This window comes from Opisthorchis viverrini, assembly GCF_000715545.1.
Source record: "Opisthorchis viverrini unplaced genomic scaffold opera_v5_84, whole genome shotgun sequence".
Lineage (NCBI taxonomy): Eukaryota > Metazoa > Platyhelminthes > Trematoda > Opisthorchiida > Opisthorchiidae > Opisthorchis > Opisthorchis viverrini.
Genome location: NW_008751741.1, coordinates 941,509 through 966,719, shown reverse-complemented (window position 1 = coordinate 966,719; position 25,211 = coordinate 941,509). Strand labels below are relative to the sequence as shown.

The window sequence follows — 25,211 nt, the reverse complement described above, 5'->3', positions numbered from 1 at the left end:
GAGTTTATTACCCGCGATCATAATTAGTCTGGAACGCTAGCAAGGGAGAAATCCATGTTTGTGTCGGTTAGGAGGACAGAGAGAGTAACTTTGAAAGGACACATGATCAAGTCCAACGCAGGTCAACCTGATAACTTGCGATGGTATTGGACACTTGCCTTGTGGAAAACATTTACGAAATATACTTTTAGATCGGTGACCTGGAAACTCGAAAAACTGCAAATATTACGAAGAGTGGTGATCAATGAAGCTAAAATTCTTGACCTGGCAGTTATCATGCGCAACGATGACCTGCTGGCTGAAGAAAACGTGGAACCGACCGCACACAAAACAACCCATGAAGTCACAAGAAGCAACCCAACCGTGTGAATAAAGAATGTAAAACAATCCGGTCATTTGACTGTATTAGTAGTAGCTAGTAGCTGAGGATATTCACTGTCAACAACACAGGTAGAAGAGGACACCAACCAGATGAACACGGCAGAAGAATTGTTGCAATTTTGTCAGAAAGAAAACAAAGCTCCCATCTAACAAGGTGGAAGAGGAGCAGGAATATTATATTCGCGGGTTGAAGTGATCCACACCCACTTAATGGATCGCCTGGACTGGATAGGACTTACTTCCAAACCTAAACTACTACGCAAAGGTTGCACATACAGTGCCCATCAGCAAATTGCACATGGATGTTTGCCGCATGTTCCTACGGTGATTTTACTATACACCTGATGAATGCACCGAAAGCTCTCTGCGACTTTGTTACCGACAGCTTGTACTCCTAAATCGCGGGGACTGAAGCATACTACATTATGCTCATCACAAATTTCGATACATCGCATCAGATCAAATCATTGTGTGCCACCAGACTGTACTTTGATATATGGGGTCGAACCACAGTAAGATAGCAAACAGATAGAGTCTTAGGGGAAATGCAACCGCTTGCAGTATCAAAAGTGAATGTTGTATTATAACACGTGTGTATGTTTCTGTTGGCTGACGCAAGGGGAACTTGGGTGCACCGGTCATATATCTGTTTTGGGCAGTAGTTCAGTGGTTATGCGTGTTTCGGTGGGCGAGTGCTCACGAAAATCCAACTGGCACCATGAGACCTTGGAAGAACAAAGTTCAAGACGACATAGGTTTGGCCGTCACACTCAAGCTCGATTGGCTGAGTTCAGCGACGGATGGTGTAAAGAAGTTCGCCTCACACCGTCACCCTGGGATAGTTTTTGCGCTCAACAACAAAGAAAGACATGTGGATATCGTGTAAGTGAACGCGGAACCGAGAAGCACCGTACAGCTTATTCATCTTTATCGGGAATCATCAAAGCTGCTCTCCCGCGAAACTCCAGGGAGCTTCGAACCATCGACGCCCCCCCCCTTGGTTAGTAGTTTGAACATGTTGGGCCATGACTAATTCGCAGGATATAGCGCAAGTCATCCTTAAATTACGGGATCCCCATCACGCATTCGCACGTGTTGACTGGCTGCTCGAGCAACGAACTCTCTCAGATGGATGCTTAACCGCAGACCTGTGTTCTCTTGAGTACCACCTACCGAAAATGTATCAGACTTCTTTTCGACTTCGGTTTTCACCGGTTGTTGCCAGAAATGTTCACTAATCACTCCTCACTTTCAAGAATTGTAAGTCCCTCCTCTCGTTGCAGAGGACAATAGTTCTAACTTGTCCTGAAAGGGTACTGTTGCAAGTTTTCAGTTTCTACCTATCAGCAAAAAGTTCTTTAATCCCCTGGAGACTATCCCCCTAGGCCTCACATGTGGCCATATATTTCATTCCGAAATGGACGCGGCAACCACCCGTTTCCATCATCCATATTTTACTTACAGCCTGGAAGTAAATGCAAACCTGAAGAAGCGTGAATATGGGATTTAAAAATGCACAAGTGAACAAAAACACGAGTTAAGTCATAACTAGTAAACGAGTGATTTACCGGTGTGTATCCTGTGAATCTCCGAGCCACATCAACTTATGCTCACAGCACATACTAAGCTGGATAAAGCTCAAGGGTTGAGGCATGCGCTACTGACCACATATTGACTCGAATCCGATCATGGCTTTTCGATTCCACCTGCCTAAGCCTAAACAACCCGATAGCATCCGAAGTCTCGTGCATCCCCAGCGTTGCGTGGCAGTCTGAGCAAAGAGAGTTCAGTACGCTTCGACTTTTTTAATTAACAAATACACAAAAGGGAAGGCATTCATATGTTCCGATGGTAACGATCACGGATCAACTTCAATGCTATATGTTTGAACGCACACTTGGGTAACTTTCACCTATTCACAAACTTCAGGCATTCTGGAGGAACGAAATTCCTGGAAGCACTGAAAATTTTGGTATGTTCACTAGAACATTTAAACTTACTCTAACGTTTTAGTTTTTTTTTGGTTGGGAGGGGGTGGGGCAACCGGATAAACAGGGGTAGGATTGGATATGTCCAAATTGGAGTTATCCAGGCTGGAAATTCGTTATGGTCTAATTCAGCAGAAAATATTGCCGCGAAAGCCCGCTCATTACTCAATACATCGAATATGGGTTTATTGGTGAGCAATTTAATCCCTAGGGCGAAACCGAACACGAGTATGCCGTGAGTGAAGAACAGTATTGTTATTCAGGGCGCTCATAACCAATGTCCTGGTAAATGCATAACAAAGAAAGTGGACTACACGAAGAACTTGGCATCCAGTCATCTGACATCGGAAGCATTCACGGTTGATCATTACTTCACAAATACGTGAGTACGCTCATTGAAAAGCGCCGCTAGTCACAGGCAACATCAAACTACACCTGATAGAAAGCCAGTTGTTGACGGAAATCATGAAAGGTAAGGAAAAATTTCGGAAACGCTGAGATCTTAGAATGTCAGCGCATTTGACGATCACATTCCTGACATAGCCAGGCGGAAATCGGGTATATTGAACGACCAGAGGAGTTTCCTTGGAAAATTTTATTGACAGAACACAAGAAACTAAACTCTTCGTACCATAAAACATACTATTTTTTTCACGAGAAATAGTCTATCGTTATACCGTACTGGGCGGTAATGATTCACATTCACAGAAGCATTCGTGCATTTAAGCTATGAGACAAATGACGAAACTGGAATATACACACTAGAGTCCAAAGGAATGCTTTTGGTTCAAAATAATACGGCACGACATGTGCACGTTCCACGTTAGACACAAACAGGTTAGCAGTGAAAGGAAGCCAAATGCACAAGCATTTAGTTAAGTAACCGGTAAAGAATGACACATGTAGCTAGACCATCATAGCACAGTCTGGATGTGATTGTTCTGATCAATTACCAGTAGCTAATAGAACATTTGAACCTAGCACGTGGTTCGTTAGGCATCCAACAGACTGATTGACAGCCGATGGCCGTTAACACTATGGGCTCCTTGCATAACTTCAGCAACGGACCAGATGTTCATATTGTCCAGATACCCACAGGGCCTTCGGGTCCCTTCAACAGCATCGCCTATGCTGAACAGGCATAAATTACACATTCAGTGCGTGACCATCAACACTACCCCCTACAACAACAGATGGGACAACTGCTGTCTGCGGCGAGCAAATTGGTAGTCACCTGCCTGGAGAAAACCTAGTCAGAATTTTTGCTTGTACAAATGTGGATTACAGAGGAAAGAGACTCGTGGTCAGAGACCTCGTTTAAATAACGAAAAACTGTAACACAAAACCACATGTGAAGCAACACAAACCTCAGAGAGGACGCTAACTCGGTTTTTGAAAAGTTGGAGCATGAAAGACAGAGTGGCAAACAGTTCCAAAGACGGGATGTTCATAGAAGAATGAGAAGGGAGCAGCTCTACGATGTGTAATAGTAACTTGATATGGGCAACAAAATACACGGAAATGTGTCATCCGACTGAAAGATATGGGTAAGGGGCCACAAGAAGCAAGCTCCTGTAAACATTTTCCGTGGTAGTAATGTTCGAATAGAGTAGGAGACACTACAGTCCGACTGCGAGAAAGCGTTTGCAGCTTGTCAGCCAGCGAAAGGATATCGACGAGCGATTCAATTTTACGTTGAAGGGAATCGAGAATGAGTAAGTAAGAAGAGGGGACCTCACCCAAAACATAGCAGTATTGCCTTAGGATAGAGCAATGCTGAGATTTATAAGAGTATGGCGGGGTGAAATAGCTGCGTGCCGGAAAGAGAAAAACGACCTTCCTAGGTTCTCGTATTGCGAGGACTTGACATGTAATGATCAGGATTAGTTGTGGGTAAAAGAATGACCGCAAGTTTACCTTAATTATGATCCCTTGCGGGAATGATATTTACCGGTTTGAGGCTTTTGTGATCAGGGACCGGTCTTCGTGAACACGAGTTAGTCTAAGACACCCATTATTCAAACATCTATGCAAGGTATCCTCCAATTTGTCCGATTATCCGAAAAAAGAGTGCCGACATGCTTGCGCGATCGTAGAAATCGTTCAGCTGTAGCGTCCTCTTGGTGCCTAACTCCCATGTCACCCGAAGGAAGCACGAGGGCCGGGATACTGCCAGGTTGCCCAATCCTAGACAGGGGAAGTCGAGAGGCAGAGGTCGGGTTCGAACCACGCGCGGTAGATGACCGTGACTACAGTCGTGATGATAAAGTCGTGATTCGGTGGGACCATTTAAATTTATTGAACACTTTTTACACATCGCTTGAAAGCTAAACTAGTAGATTGTTCCGGACGGACGTGCAACACAAGGCACTACAGAGATTACTTCAGGAATGCTATCGTCAGAGTGCGCACACGGAACGAAAACAAGAAGGATATCCGCTTTTGTACCTTGAGTTTGCTTATTAGTGGTCAACGCTAAGTGATTCGCGAACGAGGCTTGTGGGTGGACAAAATGATCGAAGAAAATCGTTCTCGCGTGCAGGTATTGTCCTATAAAACGGAATCATAGCTCTACTACTTGGCCGAGTTAGCCCAGTCTTCCTCCTTCTTTCTCAGAAAAACATCACAAATAAAGAAAGGCACATGCTATTGGTGAATACGTTCCGGTTCGGTAATAACACTGTCCTCGCTCACCGTAACCGTTTAGTGTGTCGCACATGAAAACGAAATGCAGTTCCTGAGCACCATCAAAACTGCAGTGTGTGTGTGTGAAGATGGGAATGCATTCTCTTCAGAAGAATGATAAACGATAAATAATTTCTAGGTAGAAACACAAACAAATAAGCAAGTAGAAATGACTGACTGAAACCGAGCCTTAACAGCCTCAGGGTTAATGAGAAAACCAGTAAGAAACGGAGAAAACTGTAAAGGGCAGTACGGAAGACTACAAGACCTGGCTGACGGGACATCTAAGTGGAAAAATTGAGGCAAGTCAATGACTACACGTGAAGAAAATTGCTAAAGGGCAGAAAAGGACATCCGATGTGTACGCGTGGAAACGGAGATCAGACTTGTCGGGGAACTAAGTTTCGGAACTATTTCTGAGAAAGTATCTGATGTTCGGGTACTAGCCGGTAAGTCCATTGTACCCAGTAGAAAATCGACATGTAGGCACCTTCGTTGCCAGGTTGTCTTTTGACCGCCTTCCCGTTTTAATGTTTTATCAAGGCCAAAAAGCAGCCTGCGTTGAGGCCACCGAGCTGGCACCCCTAGTAGAAGCACTGGAGTTGATGATCTGTTGTTCCCTTTTGTTAACCATTACGTGTACTCGAGATGAGTATACGCATCTCAGTCACCCCAACTTCAGTATCTAGTGACGTGGTTTGGGTATCCAGGTGCGCATCCGCAGACATCTGACTCCTAACGTATGGAAACTAGTCGACAAATTAACGCGCTTTGGCAACAATGGACAACGTGATCGTAGGTTCAGACTGGTACTGAGTGTCGACCTTAAACTTGGCCGATGAGAATGCTACAGTCCCAATCTACAGGTCCTCCAGGAAGTTCTTGAAATTTGTTGGTCCACCGCTGCGGATCAGAAGAGTCTATTTAAACGATATATGTATTTCATTTCTAGTTGGAATTTAGGCAGCCCCACTGATGTAAAGCTGTTAAAACCAACCAATGAAAGAGCTCAAATACCCACAGAAAATAAGTCACAAGAATTTCTGATTCCTATAGATACCTTTGTTGATCATTTGCGCCCCAGATCGCCAGTGAGTTGGGCAACCCGAACATGGCGCCAATAACGTTCAGCTGCTCAGCTCTAAAAGTCGTAAATTGAGCTATTCTCTGTAGTACTCAATGACTAGCGAACTAATGCACCTTCAAGAGTATCAAATGCAACAAAACCAGAGCTAACATACGAAAATTTAAAAAAACAACCACGACCTAATATCTAAGTGTGACGAGAAGCGTCCACCGCTATATACACTCATTTACATAATGATTTGTTTTTGACGGGCAACCCACCATCTGAATCTCTCGTTTATGATGTTTTAGAAACCCAATGAGTAGTGTATCACTTCTTTACATTACTTCCATTAGGTTAGTTAGGCTTGCTGCTTCAGAAACTCATTCAACTGCCTGTTTCATGTCCAGGAAGACGTACATCATTGGGGTGATGTTGCGGTGATGGATGAATTGGACTGATAACGCTATGCTATCTAGCCGTGAAGTGATATATGAATTTCAAATAAGTGTGGCTGACCCTCTGAATCACCTCGATACACGAAGAGAGTCGTTTTTCTCTGAATGCCAGCCAAGACCTCAAGCTAAAGTGCTTGAGGTCAAAAAAGCTGATTATCCAAGCATTCCGATGCGGTCTGCGCAGATGACCCTATTTTTATGGCAATAGGGAATCGACAAATAAAACCCAAGCATTCTGATAATCCAGGCGTGCAGAAACACCATAGTCGGTACCGACTATGCACTAGTTTAGAAACTCAACCGTACAGAATGCCGGGTGAAATCTGATCCAGGATTCTATTCGACGACAGCTGTATGACAACTGGCCAATATATCAACTCTGAGATAGCGGGAAGTTGAAGTTTACCACTAATAATAATAGTAACAATAATGATAATAATCTGCGGATAGTCGCTCAAAACACCTCAAAGCGAAACACCAAACAATAAATAACGACAAAGGGATTCGGGAAACGCGGGAAATATCGACAGTGTGTGTATTTTTTTATCACCATCCAGTATACGTCAAACGGGCTCAAATAAGGAGACTATTGAGGGGTGAGAATTGATGTAACTGGAGGATCATTAGAATGTAAAAATCCGCGGATTTCATCCATCTCCCACGGAAAAAGACTTTCCTCCACAAAGGGACCACTTTAGCCAGGTGCCCAAATTGGTCACTATTAAGGAAACCACTGTGCACCATCCCATTTTAGGCTGAGGTTCGTTACAACCAGCCAGTCTGCACAAGAAACACACACCACTGGTGAAAAAAACCACGTTCATCTCGAAAAAAGACTCAGGCCACGTGGTCAGTGGCTGTCATAGAGGGTTGGAGAAGCAGACAGTAACAAACCTGACAAAACAAGGCGACATGACACGGGCATATGGACAGATGATAATCCGCTGAAGTGCCATAAAAAAATAGGCTCCCAGGTTCGATGGGTAACCTGACCTATATGAAAAGTCCGAGGGTTGTGCGGGGCACAGGGTGTTGCCAATGTAACTTGGTATGCGGACGACTGCTAATAACGGGTGTCTGACCTAGTTAGCACGATGGGTGATAATCAGCGACTCGTGTTGTTTGCACTGCAATTTCTGGAATCCCCACGACCAAAAACGTGACCTACTGAACTCGTGAATTGAGGTTGGAAGAGCGCATTTTATTGACCACCACTTAGCACCTAAAAAGTGCGAAGTGGTGCAAGAAATGTGTCTGGTGTCCTTTGATACTCGTTTAGTCCAAAAACGGATGAAGTTGTATTTAAACCGATTTAACTAAATTTAGTGTCACTGGGTAGATATTCATAGTCCAGAAGTCAAACTGCTAAGCCGTGTTGCGCATGGTCGTATTGGGGAGTTGTTGTAGAAATGATCTTCAAACTGAGAGTATTACAAGAAGGGAGAAAACGCTATTTTATCCAGAAAACAAAACGAAAAACAAAAACGAAAGTGCAACGAAAGAAAACATCTACTTGATCTTACTCAACTGAAGGGACACCCCCTAAAACAGTTCCACGTTTTTTAATGGTCACTTATGAGACGGAACTATTCCATTCATATCCGTATGGGAAATTCGTGCGGAGTTATCCGCCGGTTATTCCAGAATTTAGTGAAACGTATTGAGTGGGAACCTACGTGTGGCATGGATCACCCTTACAATATTATAGTTCCGGCAGAATCGCCCTATCTTCAACTCCATCGTCTTCCTGCTGTCATTCATTGGGCTTTCCTGAGTTTGAAAATGTCCGCAACGCTTCCAGCGTTGCTTAGCAGGCATGCGTTGCTAAATTTTCCAGTTACCTTGAGGTCTTTGCGAATGAGAGGATGTGTGAACATCTAAGCGAGCAATGAAAACCGTTCAACAACTTCAACTTCAACACACCTATTTAGACTATTCTGACCGCAAAAGTACACCGATGAACAGAGCAACCAAGCACACAAAACTGCCAGTTGATCTCTCATTGGATTGAAGCCTAGTCTGCTTACATTCGATTTTCGAATGCGCATCCACTCAACTGGTAAACTCGGTGCGCTACGACCCTAGGGGCATAACAAACAAAATGCATGCTAATTACATTCATCCCTGGTCGGACGGCCTTTATTCGCAACAGTTAATCGGAGAACAAATTTGAATACTGCCCGTGCGGTTCGTGAATTGATTCATCGGGTTGGTCGCACATTATGCGATCAGCAGACCTGTCAAGTTCGGTAGAAGCCAACCAGATGTGAAAGAATGTCTGATTAACGATAAACTGGAAAAAAACGAAATGCATAGATTTTTGAGACAGGACAATAAGTTGAGAATAAGCATGTTGTTGATGAGATATTCAAATGAAATTCAGTCATAGAACTATCTCATAGAACCTACGCATTACCGCTATCGCAACTAACTCCATAAGTGTGAAACTTCACTTTCAAATGCGAAGGAGACTGATGACGACCTCAAACTGGCGAAGTCGGTAATGGATTGTAAAAAGTTCCCCTCAGTCCTATAAGTAGTGCCATAATGAGAAGAAACGTAAACCTTCGGCTAAAGTGGATGCAAATGTGTCTAAAAGTAGCAGCCATTCGGTAAAACTGCTAAATAGTGACTTTATCGTGGTAATTTCGTTTGTGCTCGCGATTTTGATACAGCAAATGTGACTTCAAAAACAAAGCAACGGGGAATGTCTCCCGACCCACATGATTTTAGATAGAGAGAGTGGTGGACAGCGAAACACCAGCGTGAATAGACATCACACACACATGTTTATTTGAAAGGGATGCATAAGCGTCAAAATGTTGAGTAGCAGTCAGAGGTTGATCGAAATCATCATCATCGACAGCATGACATCAGTGCTCAACACCGATGCTTCACTGCCGTACAACCATGATTTATTTGAAAGCCTTATTGTAAAGAAAAGAGCAAAGGTGGACGGGGAAGGGAGTTAGTTCTAGCTTACCACAATCATTCCGAGGTGCCTATACCTCCAGACACTCATTCACGGGATCTGGATAGAAACTGACAACAAGAACGCCACTGACATCAATTGGCAGCCATATCTCGTAGTGTCTCCAACCAGGCACAGTGAGGATCACGCGGTCCTCATCCTGGAAGTCGAGTAACACCGACAGCACCCAAGTGTTTCGTGATCTCCTTCATACTCCTCTGCCAAGTCAAGGGTAGGCCACCTCGCTGTTTACGCCATTCTGAATTGGGCATGATATACACTAATATATGGATATATCGGGACACCCGACAAAGGTGACATCATTCGTTGCAGTTACACGAGAGAGAGAGAGTACATGTTGAGCTGACATAGGTCGATCTCGTTCACTCCGAAAAGAGAACGCGTTGGGCCACATTAAAGAGGGACTGATTCTTAAAGAACGATGCGCCAGTCCTTCGAGGGCAACATTCAGTCACACGATCAAAGTAGACGAAACACCGTTGCAAGAGTCACCAAGGGATGGTATGTCTTGACAGAGCCTGGGACAACGTCACCAATGTCGTAAGCCAGTTGGACACAGTCGATCGCAGGTGACAAGCTTTCGTTTGCAACTCGCGGCTATTGCGTTATTGTTGATTAACCATTGTCTTTTCAGTGAAAACCTCGAAGGGGCTCAATAGCCCATACAGATTACACTTTGTTCCTCGTCATTTGGCTTCGGCAGAAGTGTGGATAATATCAGAAAATTGAGTTTCTACTTCCGGGGTTCGAACAGTAGCACATACTTTCGAACAAGCTGTCATCTCTCTCCTTGAAACGCACACATGTATCATCAACAAAAGGCGTAAAGGACGCTGACATTCCCCCGCATGGCTAGTGAGACTAATGCGCTATTTGTCTGGAGCCCTAACTGTGGCGTATTGCTCACGGGAATATCGAATTTACGCTGGAACATCGCGGGCTTCGGAATCCACCCTACGTAACGTCATAGCTCTATGATGGGGACTATGGGGTGACAACACGAATCCGTCACAGATGATGACCGCGATCGAGTCATATTGGTTGCGTCGTACTCGACAGATCAAACTACCGCAATGCGAAAAGTTGGGATGTTAATATACGTATTTCAGAGATATTGAAGAAGCACGTGAGAATAGCAAGGAGGCATGTCAACTGTTTAGAGCCTTGCGACCAAATAACCCAACACAGTGATCGTTCGAGGAATACTACTGCCAGAGTTGAATTTGAAGTGAACTCATATGGGTTTCGGAAGAAAGCACAGCAGTCGCCTCAAAGAGCGGTGAACGGACTGAATAGTTTTAAGCAAGGGTGCTTTTACTTACGGAAACTAAATTTTCTCGGCTGATTGGACATATTACTTCTAATTACTGCCACTAATTAATAATAGTTAAAAACAATCTTTGGGCAAATGACAATAAAAAAATTAAAGCTGGGACAGTGAAAATGTGAGAAACCTTAATACACTCCTTATCATGACCACGTGTATCGTTTACAAAAATCGCCATCATAATGGAAGACAGCCATTCTATTGCACAGAACATCACTCCAGAGATATCACTCGAAAGGCATTAAAAACCGGAATTAGAGTCAATGATTGTGATTGACGCATTTCTAAAGTTGGCTACTTTCGTAGACATCATGGCATAGTTTAGCAAAGTACCGTGTGTTCGCAACAGAGACCGCAACAGACCGCAATATTTGATTGTATTGTTTAGTAGCAATTCAAAAGCACATTTGTGTACAAAGTGACCTTGAACATCATCACGACTTATCCACATGACTATAACCGTGCGTACAATGCTCCCAACCCAACCGTAAAACTCCTCAACATAAGGCACGTGAGTCCAACTAAGTAGTTATCACCAACATCATCAACGAAGATGACCTTTTATTTTTGCGTCTTCCAACAGTAGTCTTTACATGGGAAGGACTATTGAATCTGGAAATGAGAAAATTGGCAAACACCCCATGGTTGAAACAGCTAGCAAGGAAGCTATGCTCACGTACGGCTCAGAGAATGGAAGTTCTGTAAAGCCACTTTCCCGAAACTGTTCAGATGGACCCACGGTCTCAAGCAACATTGGCTAGACGAAGTAAGACTTCGCCATCGTTCTGCTACTTGAAGCATACCGCAACTGCCTGGAGACCCCTAGAAACAACAATTGTCACAGTCCTTAGGAAAAGTGGAACAAAGAGCAAGCAGGGAATTAACGAGCTTGATCTCAAATATGCAAACATTTCCTCTCGTTGATCGATTTGTCAAACACATTCGAGTATACATCTTCAAATCCTATTTATTGCGAATCAAACACCCATATCTGCCAACTAATATCGATCCATCGTACATGGTAGTCCCCTCCTGCAGTGACAGGCTTAAAGGAACCGAACAGAGAAAACCGCTTATAGGGTGTAGTTTTTTCGGGTACGGTACGCCAAGAGAGAGTACAATAAGGGGAGACGTATTCTACGCAAATGCCCCCTCGTCTGGAGATTGTCACAAGTCGTGGATGACACGGGATACTGTTTGGGACTTTCCACGGAGGTGACCCCTTTTATGAAAGGCCTTTATTTTGATGGAGGAATACTGTACCTAATTTCTGAGCGTCCCTCGGGTATACTTACGTCAGAGTAGTCCAAAGTGAGAAAGAACCCCAAAGAAGTGTTCTGGATAAAACTTCAACGTTCGATAAGATCTTCATATAACAAAGGGGCCACCTGAACATGGCGTAGCATGTGATGACAGTTTTACGCATCTTAGCAACTGCAACGGGTCTGACGAAATTGGCCTTGCTGAAGTCAGGTGAAGCCAATGGGCTCCAATTACGTCCACTTATTGGCGTCCTACCTGATGTCAAAAAGACATGAGTAGAGTGTACCTGGACGCACTGAAAGATAACTGTATTCGCAGTCCATCCACACACACACACACACACACACACACTCCACATCCTGACTACTGGTTAGACAAGATCTGAAAAAACGAACTTGCTCGTCGGACAACTTCGACAGGCACATAACTATTGGTCGAACAACGCGTCGGCTGTCTGAAGGTATGTCTGAACACCACCCAAATAATCCCCAGAAAGAACAGAAACACATCGCGAATGGTTTAGTTTTAGCCTATATACTGGGCAAAAGGGCGCCACGTGGACACCACGTGTGACAGCTTTTACACCAACCTACGACGTACCACCTAGGCTAACAAAGTCAATAAGAACAAGGATGTTGACAACCGTAGAAGCTATTGATATATGAATCTTTCATGAAAGCCCTAGAGCTTATGAGTTCAAACAGTCAGATGACAGTATCATGTGGCCATACTTGGTGTTGTTTTTCAACGAAATTCGCTTTTTGACCATCAATCACTGATTTTCAATGGGACTAAGGTGTCACTAAACTTTGGTCGATTTCGTTCATTCGAAACGTGTTCTTCTCACATACGGGCGGCTTCAAGTAGTTACAAGAAATAGCTTTCGAGGGTAGTGTCTGTAGTTATACAGGGATTTGAGCTTTGACGTTTCAAAGCCTACCCCGGACCTTTACTCGACTACGAGACTTAGTGGAGAGAAGATTTTAGTTGAGACGCCGTTCACCGACAAACACTAACACAGTGCCCGATAATTAGCTGAGTCGAAGATAGTATTTACGCCAGGAGGGAATATCATTGTTGTTCGTTGAAAGTTGTGACGACGAGGGTGAAGATGTGGTTCATGTTCCCAGGAGCTCAGCTCGGTTTTCACGAATCTTACTCTCCTGGCGTTCGGACGAACAACCAGGGGTTTTTTTTTATCCGCCCTCAACTACACAAAGAAGTTCAGCCACGCAAGTTACAAGAGCTCTGTCTTCTTTGAAGAGGGTAGCCATACACAGTCCGCATGGTGTCCCACTAGCTGGAAACAAAGTAGGGCTCTAACGTTCCAGCAAACAATGAAGAGTTGTCCCTGATATTAACAACTCGACAGGCAAGCTGGATACCACAACCTTTTGGAATACCAGGTAAGCCGTAGATTGAACACGTTCACATTCACAATGATTTGCCGGAGTTTGATGCAATTGATGTCCTCATTATCACTAAGCATGGGCTCCCGCTTGTGCACAAACAAGTGCGACTTGGGAACTTTCAGAAAACGGATAAACAGCAACACCCATCACGGCCGCTAGATTATTAATGTAATCTTACTCACCCCAACCTAACGGAACTGATTTAATTTCTTGCTAGATTGCCAACATAGAGCGCCTGATATCAGCCATTGTCCTTTCACTTTAGTGGAACACCAGCAGAAGGCAGCGAATGGAGTTCCTCAATAAGGATACAAAGGACCATTCGCCCCTAAATACGCCCCTCCTATACAACGAAGCGTTTGGCGTTTTGGAATTTGATCCTGAAAGTGAAGTCCGTCTATGCTGGAAAACGGACAGGCGCTTCATTCTTGTTGTGAACTATTAGCAATGTACATCTCTAGAACTCACAAGGAGGTTTGATTCAATTATTAACTTAGCCCTATATTTAGTTGGCCACCAGTGACTTCGACAGGATTTAGCACCATCAACCTGCAATGGTAACCGCCCTTTTAGATCGTTCAGCTGTAGTAGCCTTCCGGTGCCTAGCTACCATGCCAACGGAAAGAGGCACAAGGGCTGGGATAGTGCCAGGTTGCCCCCAAGCCTAGACAGCTGCACATGATAACGGCAAAGACGACATCATGGAGTGGACCAAGGACAGTCCAACTATAGCTACTTAATAGATGAACTATATTATGCTACACCATATCCCACCACAACAAGCAAAAGTTGCAACAGCCCAGAGCGCTAACTTGAAGCCGATAAGTAGATATTTATGAAATCTCGCACGATAGAAGAATCATTATTGATAATAGTACTAGAGTACGACTCCGTAAGTCGCGTCAACATATTTCAATACACGGGATGGGAACAAAAAATGAAAGAGGACCGTATTACTATCAACCATAAACACTCGAAGTTCACACACCAAAACAATTTGGGTAAAAAATGATAGCATGATATTAGCTCGTGTCAATACCTCGAACTATATCCAATTAAGCACACGAAAGGTCATACAGCCCTCATCCAGAAGGGAAAATTATACCAACAGTATACAGAACTTTTGTGATCTCCCTGATTTACTACTGTATCTGAATTTGGCACGAAAAAAATATTCGCTGACACTTGGTGACACAAGACAGAACAGTTGTATCCAACACTACTACTACAAGTGAATTTCCCGTCGACTCATCTGACCAAACCAGGAGGAATTCCCTGGCATCATTATTCACAAGTGCTAGTTAAGAAAAGTGGGCGACGAAGAAGATGCGCACTTTCGGTGGATGAAACGTCACTGAGCTGAAAAAGACGGCGCGGGGAGGTGTAATTGTGGTAACAAATATGCATGTGCTGATCAGTGAAGAGTGCACAAAAGTTCTACTTACCTTCAACTACGTCGATCACAACCAGACCAGCAAGGGATGGAATGGTACGTTTGTGGGCCACGTGTACTGCAACAGCTCCACCCATACTGAAATAAGGGGGGGCAGAAAAATAGCAAAGTGATGGAGGCAGCAATATCGGGCATAGAGGACATGTTTGGTAATTCAGAGAACATCAGCAGGAATATCGAGATTATGATCAGGATTTTTTTTGAAATCAACGAATGATCACGAGACAAACCTGTGCGTAGAGCGAAGCGTAACTCGTTGCTTTAAGTTCGAAATAGACCGAACAGACGCTAGACACAATCAAGAAAAAGGAATAAGACAGTTAGGACTCCACATAATCCATCTGAGAGGTCAGTGTCCCCATGGGAGGAATAACACAAAGATCATTATAGTGGGCTGGATGTGGGGCCAAAAGAGAGCGTTCAGCTGTAGCACCCTTCCGGTGCCTAACTGCCATGCCACCCGAAGGAAGCACGAGGGCTGGGATACTGCCAGGTTGCCCAAGCCTAGACAGGGGAAGTCGAGTGGCGGAGGTCGGATTCGAACCACGGACCTTCCGGTCAGTAAATTCGCGCTCTAACCACTTAAGCCATCTCGCCTGACAGATCCAAGAAAGCGGGATACAAAAGAAAAAGACAAATAGTCACTCACACATTCCCACGAAACCTCCGGATCCTTCGGAGTATACGTGTGGGACTAAAACGATCTATCCGTTACAACATGCTATTCTGCCAGGGGAAGGCTCACTAAGGGAGACCGCAAAGCAAGAAAGCAACGAAATCAATCACACAAGCCAACTCGTCTGCACAACAAAGCACTAACATGCCATAATACATCACCACTGGTAACGTAAATATAGCGTCCCCCCATCAGAAGATAGCACTCGTAGTAGAGTCTACAAGAGAGTGAAACTCCCCGGTCCCAAAACTGTGCGTATTGCAGGAAATAAGATTTCTCAAGGTGTCTCCTCCTACGAGAAAGGTCCGGGCGTCCCGAGGAAAAAGTAGCCGCTACGTATGACCCGTCTCCTTATACAAATGATTCGGGCTTCATTGCCCGGTGATTGAACGATTCAAATGCGGTTGGTCGTGGAAACTAGTCTTTCAAGGATCGCGGATCTGATCAATTACCCTCGTGCACGTCTGCAGTGTTCACCTGATCCGTTGGCTTACCAGAAGCCAGCTGGCGAAGGCAATAGTGCAGTAAAAAAACCGCGAACTATCCTGCAATTCTTTCGAAGCATATTGACTGACTGACCTCCCCCCCCCACACACATACCAATACTCATCTTTGATTGGCGGCCTAAAATCCCTTCGAGATATGGTTAGGGGGTGATGCGACAAGGGTGGCTTTGATTATCCTGCAAGTGACCTGTTTCAGTATGAGAAAAGCAACATATAACGATTCCAAATATGGTAGGGTTGTCGACAAATGAGACCATAGAGGCATTGCGTGGAGTCAGAATATTCTTGTTCCATAGTGAAACGTCAGATTTCGAAGTTCGAAAGCGCAAAACACACTGTTCTTTTGGAAGCTAGAGCTAACAATGTCATCATTGCATTCAATGTCGCCAATCCTGTCAGCCGAAAGCAGTCCAACTTACACATATCTGGAGCCGCTTCAAGGTTGCTGAAAACTCTTTGACCTGTTTTACCCTCTTTGGGGACCATTATAAACGAGAGATTCAGCTGGGTCCCAGGTGAGAATCTCATCAAAACCAAATTGGTAAGCAGATGAGTCGAAAAGTTGGGTCATACAGCTTTGGTGGCTCCCACTTGATGTGGACAAGGTCATACGTTGATTTTGTTCATGGATGACTTCCGTGCATCAAGCAGGATCTAATGAAGTGTGGGTAAATAATCTATACACCAGAGCACATTCTGAAGATATCCTAGACCAGGGTTCCTTTAAAGTTGCTACTTCGAAATGAGTGCTTTCTTATCACTTTAAGTATTTCTAAGGCGCGATCAAAGGCCACGGTACGGCTGCTCCTCGATCACTCATTCGCGCACTGGTTTACCCACTACGCAGAATGAGCAATCCCTCATATTCGGTGTACGGCTAATCAAGGTCTGTTGATGACAGTGCTGGTGTTGGTAAGTGCTATGCAATCATCTCGGTGCGAAAACCGTACAAAAAGGCTCAAGGTTGATGAAAGACAGATAGACGCGATTTAGTCAGTGCACTTGAGGCTAACAGAAGTACCTACCCTTGGCCTATTGCTGAATTCCGGGCGAAACAAAAGCTATCGCCCGCCTGTACCCTGTAGGTGCTTGTTTAGCGGAATGTGCAAATCCGCTTTGAGAGGTGACCATTCGAGTTCGACAACTCAATTCCAACGGGCTCCCTTGATGCATATACGACGATCTGCACTGGCTACCAAATTGGCAAGCTCACACCCACACAGCCGTTCCAACTGTCCCCCGTCCGTCACATCCACACAAACCTCGAGATTGGAATGCACGCCTACGTGCGCCATCATATGAATGTAAGTGCGTACGACAAAGATGAGGAGCTCACGATTTTGTGCCACAGCTTGAAATGAATGTCCGCAAATTGGTTGGTGTGCACAGCTTATACGGTATCCAGGCTGTATGCAGATTTTGGGAATATCAACTGATACGCTGCGTTCAGCCAAAGTATGCACGCAAGAGCGATCCGTCCGACGTAGGCTATGCCAAACAATCCTCAAATTTGTGTGTGGCGAGTTATCACTCGGGTGAGCCACCCGATATTGAGTACGGTTTACTTAGATTAACAAAGACAAAAACATGACCCTTGCATAAAATGTGTGAATTATGCGAGCTTCCGAATGCTATGTTTGACACGCATTGGTCACTCAACCCAGGGGAACCGACTGTGTTATGATTTGGCATTAAACTCAGCATCGAAAGTCCAGGTCTATCAGGCTGCTAGTTGTACTGTTCTGTTCGGACAGGCCAGGACCTGACCTGTGAGATGAACACCTCCGCAAGATGAGGGTTTCCGAGATGTTCAAGAACAAAATGAGTCAATTCAGTCTCCAAAGCAACAATACGACAGAAGCTGTGACAGCCAAAGCCATAAACCACAGCGACTCGGATAAACGCCTAGTAAAACCCATGGTGAACAGGGTCCTTGACTCAGACCTCTGTTGAGGTTGACACCGCCGTCAAAGTGCTGAAATGAAGACCTCATTTATCTCGATGGAGTTGGTTGTTGAATGCTTGGGCCTCTGTTTGTCTGTGGAGTTGGCTGCTAGGATCAGGACCCAATCGGCCAAAAAAAACCTATAAACCGGTAACCATAGATTCCAAAAGACGGTTTAGAGTAGTAACCCTCGAAAGCGTCAGTACAGCTTCAGTCAATTTGTGTGAACCAGCATCGATGTGAAAACTGGTCTGCAGTTGTCTGTTGTAGACATTTTAGATCTGCCTTTGAGCATGAGGATGGAGACCGTGCCGGAGGTCAGCATGTTTGGACAGTCTGAAAAGGTTACCGATCAGTAAATACGGAAAAAAGTAGTGGGACGGAAAAAATTTCAGAAAAATCAAGGTATCGAACAGAACGTGCCTCAGAAGAAGCGATCAGGCAGTAGCTGCAATCTGTGGGGAGCATGAGGGCGATAGGTTATTAATATCGCTACTATTATTAGATGCATTGGCAACAACTAAAACTTATGGAATTTGGTTACTGGGGACGCAAAATTCATTAGAGACAGCTTCCGAGCTTGAGAGGCATGAAATGACCCAGAAGCAGCATCTGCCTGCGAAATGATGAAAAGACAACATGGTTACTCTGACATTCGCCTACTCTTGTGCAAACAAAGTAATCATAAAATATCACAAATTATAAAAACATGGACCTCGTAGAAAGAATTGCACCACATCCACACAAGGTCAAGTGACGCCCATGGCCAAATTTTCAAGTTTCAGACAGTAGAGGCGCGCTAGGGGACACTTACCTGCGTTTATGAATTACAATAACCTTGATCAAAGACTACAGCGTACTAGAGGCGATAGACCAAGAAGTCCAATAAATAAAAACGCACCTGTGACCGACAAGGATAATCGGAGGAGCTTCGGTCGGATACATGGCAAATATGATTTTGATCACATCTTTGGCCAATGTGTCCATCGATAGATCATCATCGTTCTGACAAACCGTATCCCCGTGACCCCGCATGTCGACCGCCAGACACTGGCATTTTACTTGCTCGGTAATAGTCGCCTGAAATTCAGGTAATTAGTCAAAGCAATGACATGCGGCTCAACTTACACTTAACACTGCCCAGGTCAGTGCGGAAAACCCACCGCCATGGATAAAAAACAGCAGTGGTCCTTCAACACCCCTTCGATAAATCCGGAACGTCTAGACGATAGAATGATGTGAGACCAAACAGGATGCGTACTCCGACTTCGAGTTCAATATCGTCTCTGATATTGAAAAATTCATTCCAAGGGACAGGCTCAAAAGGTTGTGGTTGACCATGTTCTCTGATGTGGAAAAAGGGTGCGAGGAAGAGAAACAAACCAGTGGTGCTCAAAATGATTGTATCACTGAATGTTGGCCAAAAATTATGTTAATCGTCTGCATCGGGGTGAAACAAACCAGTCGGGATAACAATACTGTCATTAAGAAAGAATAACGTGAACACAAGCTATCTTAATTGCAACTAGAAATAGCTCAGTGATTATGGCCAGAAGATCCGTGGTTCGAGCTCACTCTCGGTTGCTCCTGACTAGGCTTGATAAACTTAGCAGTGTCCTAGTCCTCGTGTTTCATTCGCGTGGCATGGTAGCTAGGCTAGCTAGTGTCATGGTCGAACGGTTATTAGTATTCACTGCAGTTTAGTAAGAGCTGATAGGGAATTAAGTTCAGTGTTCAAGGCGATGGCCCGTGATAATTGACGACGCGTAGAACCTCAAAGGAACACCAATTTAGTTCAGCTGAGCTTGAAAACCAAGAACAGTGGATGTACTGTGGGTAGAGCATACGGAGCAGGTGGAAGCGGAAATATATCGTTGGTCAAACATAAGCTATCTTCCTTTGACTACAACAGCAGTGACAATAAGCGAATGTCACATCATCTAGAGTGTCCCAAGTTGAAAGGGAAGAACGAGCTTTAGCGATCCTAACATTCACTTTGTCAGTAATGCGGCCTTCAATGTAATACACCTATCAGGAGGAGATCGGCCACTAATTCTCGTGGTTTCAAAGCCACGTCCAGCTTTAGTTGTGCACTCACCCAGCGTTGTAATAGGGATTTTTACTTTCAAGTTACAATCCACATAGTGACTTTTTGGAGCAGTGTATTTTTATCCGTATGGAATTTGAACCAGGTGGCGCGATACCATCTATATACACAAGGATTTAAGGGTTTCCCAAAGAGTTTTCACGAATAAAAAAGTAGAGAAAGCAAGGGCTCCATCGATAACTTAGTTGATTACCGGTCTAGATAGGAAAAGGGTAGAGGACAAATCTGATGAACACGACTTTCGCCATCACTCAGGTTTGCCCCATCAGACTCGCCCAACAGTACCTCGGAGACCTTTTGTCAATCAAACCGTCACGAACGCAAATGGTCCTTATATCCAGCAAAGGCTTATGTTGTTGAAGTTGATCGTCCACTACTTTCCATCCGGGCTGTCAGCAACTAACAGAAGCATGGACTGTGGAGAAGGGAAATCTCCAGCCTCAGGAGTACTCAAGCACATACTCAAAAGCTAGCGTCTCCCTGGTCCCGACGCGATTCCATCAGCTCAGTTCAAGCACGGCAGTTAAATCCTCAGTCAGTACCTATCTAACCCATTTGTGCCCATCTTGTTGAAAGAAACGGACCCTGAAAACCTGGGTCAACCTTTGACAGCATCCATCTTCAAAACGAGTGCTCTAAGTGAATCCAATAACAGTGGAGTCAGTTCGACTCCCGTCGTAATAAGGTCTCTGGCATCATTGAATTTACCCGTCTTGCGACGCCATGCAGAACTTTGAACCCATCAGAATCAACAGGAAAATCGGGTTAGCAATGCTGAGACACGTCGGGTGGGTGTAGGGAGAAAACCTCTTGCGATGGACGAGCGAATCACACTCCACAGGTTATGCTCGTTAGGATACGTGTGTTCAGTTATCAGAGGACCGCCTATCTCGCAGGACCCTCTTTGTCCAGTCCTGTGCTGTACTGTGTCGAAACGACCGAGGGCTGAGCAGTTTACGGTCTGGCAACGACATGAAAGCCCTAAAAAGTAAGGTCGTTTATGTTAAAAACTAACGCCTCCCTCGATGGCGGCCTCAGGACTTGACTGACCAATGGGTGACGATTCCAGTATCATTAACACCACCACTGATAAAATCAGACAACACTGGCGCTTCACTGCCATACAACCATGTCAATTTATCTCGTAAAACTTTAGATTCGGGAGAAAAAAGTGAAGAAAGACTTAGGGCTAGCCTACCACAAAGACTCTAAGTGCCTACACCTCCAGCACCGGGTCAGGCAATCTGGATAGAAACTGACAGCATGGCCGTCATCATCAACTGTAAAACCTCACACTTGCTGTGACAGTTTCGCTCACCGCTTGTTTGGGGAGTTGGGTAGATAGCTACACATTGAAGGTGATAGCTGCCATAATTGATGCGAAAATATCTTGTTGTCAGTGGACTTTTAATTGGAGATACTGAAATGGGAGCTATTTATTGAAGGCAATAGCTTGCATGCATGAGGGGCCATGATTAGCCTCCTCTAACCAATGATGTGTTCCGTCTTGTGATCCCCATCCAAGGAGATGGCAATGACCAGCGCAGCTGGAATGCTGGTAATGAGTTTTATAATTAGCTGTAAGTCACTACTTGAACTCTCCTAGCCCGTCTCCACCCTTCGCGTGGTTGTGCAAAAAGAGCCCTTCGAGGAATTCGGTTGACTGGCATATGGAGCACGCTACCAAGCCAGAAAAACCTATTGGGCGTGATCAGTTCATCATTCGTGGGCAAAAGCCATTCCGAAAACCATTTGACGTACTCCAGCGGTAATGATCCAGTGCTCTCACTAGAATCGGGCAATGACTGGAAGACGTCAACTCAAACACTGGAAGTCTTTCAAAGTGCTCAGTACGCAGTGGTCAGATTTTTGACCCATATAATGACATGCAACACACCACAGCATTGTAAATTAGACCCTTGACGGATAAGATGACGCCACGCCTATATCACAGGTGATAAAGGTTCATAAAAGCTGCTCTACCTTCCCAACGCTAATTAAATTATCAGCTTTCGCGAGACCACCGGAAGTAATACAACTGCCCAGGTGGCAAACGTGTCTACTTTTTCGAGTGGGTCATCCACAAGTATGAGGCTGAGGTTCCAGCTTACTCACTTTTGCAGTAGCACTTTACACTTCACAGGTGCAAAGCGCGTGCCGAACCGCAAGGCAGAATTAGTTACATTTTTTAATGTTATTTGCATTACCACGGCGTCTGATCCAAGAAGAGCTATGTCTTCTGTCCACTCGATATCTCTGAGCGGACGCCCCGGGAGAACTTTGACTCCACGGGCATTAGAGGCTGGTAGCGAGTGTTCCATAACAGTATCAATGGCGAAGTTGAAGAGGCAAGGTGAAAGAGGATGGTCTTGTATGGCACCGCCTGATGTTATGAACTCAGGCGAGAGCTTTCCGTAGACCTTCATACATCCGCCTGAGTTGGCGTACAGCGCATTGAAGAGGGCACCATTGCTCCACAAATATTGCCATAGTGCTTGAGGGTCCACAGAGCCAAAGGCACATTTCAACTCAGGGAAGGAAACCGTAATTGGGCATGGAAACAGTGTCGCTGTTCCAGAATCTGTGAAAGGGTGAAAATGCGATCAACACGTCCTCCTACAAGACGAAATCCAGCTTGGCTTCCAGGGATCTGCCTGTCTCTGTGTTGAGTCAACCTTCGAAGGATAAGACTAGAGAGCACATTCGACAACACAGTGGTATACGGGAAGTTCACTCCTGAGTTCACCACATCCAGTGGTGTCCGACAGGGCTGTCCTCTTTCCTCTTCAACTTCGCCATCGATACGATCATGGAAGCGCACTACCAGCCTCTAATGCCTGTGGGGTCGAAGTGCTCCCTGGGCCTCCGCTCACAGATATCGAGTACGCAGACGACATAGCTCTCCTGGGATCTGATCCTGTTGTAATGCACACAATATTAAATAATCTAAATAATTCTGCCTCCAGGTTCGGCATGCGCTTCACACCTGCAAAGTGTAAAGTGCTACTGCAAGACTGGGTGGGCTCGAACCCTAGCCTCGTGCTTGTGGATGAACCGATTGAGGTAGTAGATAACTTTGTTTACCTGGGCAGCTGTGTCAGTCCCGGTGGTCTGGCGAAAGATGATATTTCCATCCATATTGGGAAGGCCAGAGCAGCTTTTGCAAACCTACGTCACATGTAGCGCAGGGGTGACATCAGCTTCTCTGTCAAGGGCCGAGTTTACAATGCTGCGGTGCGCTTCAGAAACGTGGCCGCTGCGCGCCGAGGACGTCAAAAGACTTTCAGTGTTTGACCATCGATGTCTTCGGAGCATTGCCCGAATCTGGTGGGAACACCGGATCAGCAATTCTGAAGTACGTCGAATGGTATTCGGGAGAAATAACTCACCCTCGATAGATGAACTGATCACACTGCATAGGTTGCGCTGGCTTGGCCACGTGTTGCGTATGCCAGTCGACCGACTTCCTCGAAGGGCTCTTTTCGCACAACCACGTGAAGGGTGGAAGAGAGTCAGAGGCGATCAAACAATGACTTGGCAGCGAAGTATGAAAGCCATTACCAGCAAACTTAGCTGCGCTGATCACTGCCGTCTTCCTGGATGGGGACCCCGAGACGGGCCACATTAATGGCTAGAGACATTATCAGACATGGCCCAGTCGCGCCCTCAGTGGCGCTCGTGCATCCAAGCTATTGCCTTCAATGTATAGCTCCTTTTCCAACCCCCCAGCACTTGACAGCCCACTGTACCTATCCCCCCCTCCAAAATAAAACATCGGTGAACGAAACTGCGGCAGCTACAAACACATTACGACGAGAACGCGGTTATTACCACTGACAATGATGATGATGATGATGATGATGATGATGATGATGATGATGATGATGATGATGATGATTTCCTTCTTCAACACCTACTCTCCACATAAATAAACGTTTCTTGGTGACTGGATCGTCAACTATCTGGTAGATGGGCCTTATGCAGCTTGCTGCCTATTAACAATACACAAAGTTACGCCTTGCTAAGCCCATGAGATCTTTCTGCATAGAGGCTTATACTCTGTCTCCGAAACACTCATACAAGACCCAAGGGTGGTTACGCATCTTCATCATCATCATTGTCGGTGGTGATAACCGCGTACTCGTCGTACAGTGGTTGCAGCTGCCGCGGTTTCGTTCACCGATCATTGGGAGGTGTTTGGGTAGGTAGCTGCGCATTGCGGGCGGGAAATGATAAATTGGTGCACAAATCCAGCACTGTCAGTGTGCTGTCAAGCTAAGGGGGGGTTGGAAAAGGAGCTATACATTTTGGGAGGTGTGTAGGTAGCTGCGCATTGCGGGCGGGAAATGATAAATTGGTGCACAAATCCAGCACTGTCAGTGTGCTGTCAAGCTAAGGAAGGGGGTTGGAAAAGGAGCTATACATTGAAGGCAATAGCTTGGATGCACGAGCGCCACTGAGGGCGCGACTGGGCCATGTCTGATAATGTCTCTAGCCATTAATGTGGCCCGTCTCGGGGTCCCCATCCAGGAAGACGGCAGTGATCAGCGCAGCTAAGTTTGCTGGTAATGGCTTTCATACTTCGCTGCCAAGTCATTGTTTGATCGCCTCTGACTCTCTTCCACCCTTCACGTGGTTGTGCGAAAAGAGCCCTTCGAGGAAGTCGGTCGACTGGCATACGCAACACGTGGCCAAGCCAGCGCAACCTATGCAGTGTGATCAGTTCATCTATCGAGGGTGAGTTATTTCTCCCGAATACCATTCGACGTACTTCAGAATTGCTGATCCGGTGTTCCCACCAGATTCGGGCAATGCTCCGAAGACATCGATGGTCAAACACTGAAAGTCTTTTGACGTCCTAGGCGCGCAGCGGCCAGGTTTCTGATCCATATAGTAATATGGAGCGCACCGAGGCATTATAAACTCGACCCTTGACAGAGAAGCTGATGTCA

The 25,211-nt window shown here is 45.3% G+C and overlaps 1 protein-coding gene across 1 annotated transcript in view; it reads right to left on the bottom strand.

Moving 5' to 3' along the window:
* T265_13620 (hypothetical protein) overlaps positions 1-25,211 on the bottom strand; it is a gene marked incomplete at both ends in the record, with an annotated part of 61,444 nt that overhangs the window by 14,871 nt on the left and 21,362 nt on the right. Inside the window, 5 exons of the mRNA XM_009169738.1 lie at positions 15,018-15,103; positions 19,054-19,232; positions 19,281-19,373; positions 19,414-19,498; positions 22,375-22,840. Coding sequence (XP_009168002.1) covers positions 15,018-15,103; positions 19,054-19,232; positions 19,281-19,373; positions 19,414-19,498; positions 22,375-22,840 — 909 coding nt within the window. The remainder of the gene's footprint in view (positions 1-15,017; positions 15,104-19,053; positions 19,233-19,280; positions 19,374-19,413; positions 19,499-22,374; positions 22,841-25,211) is intronic.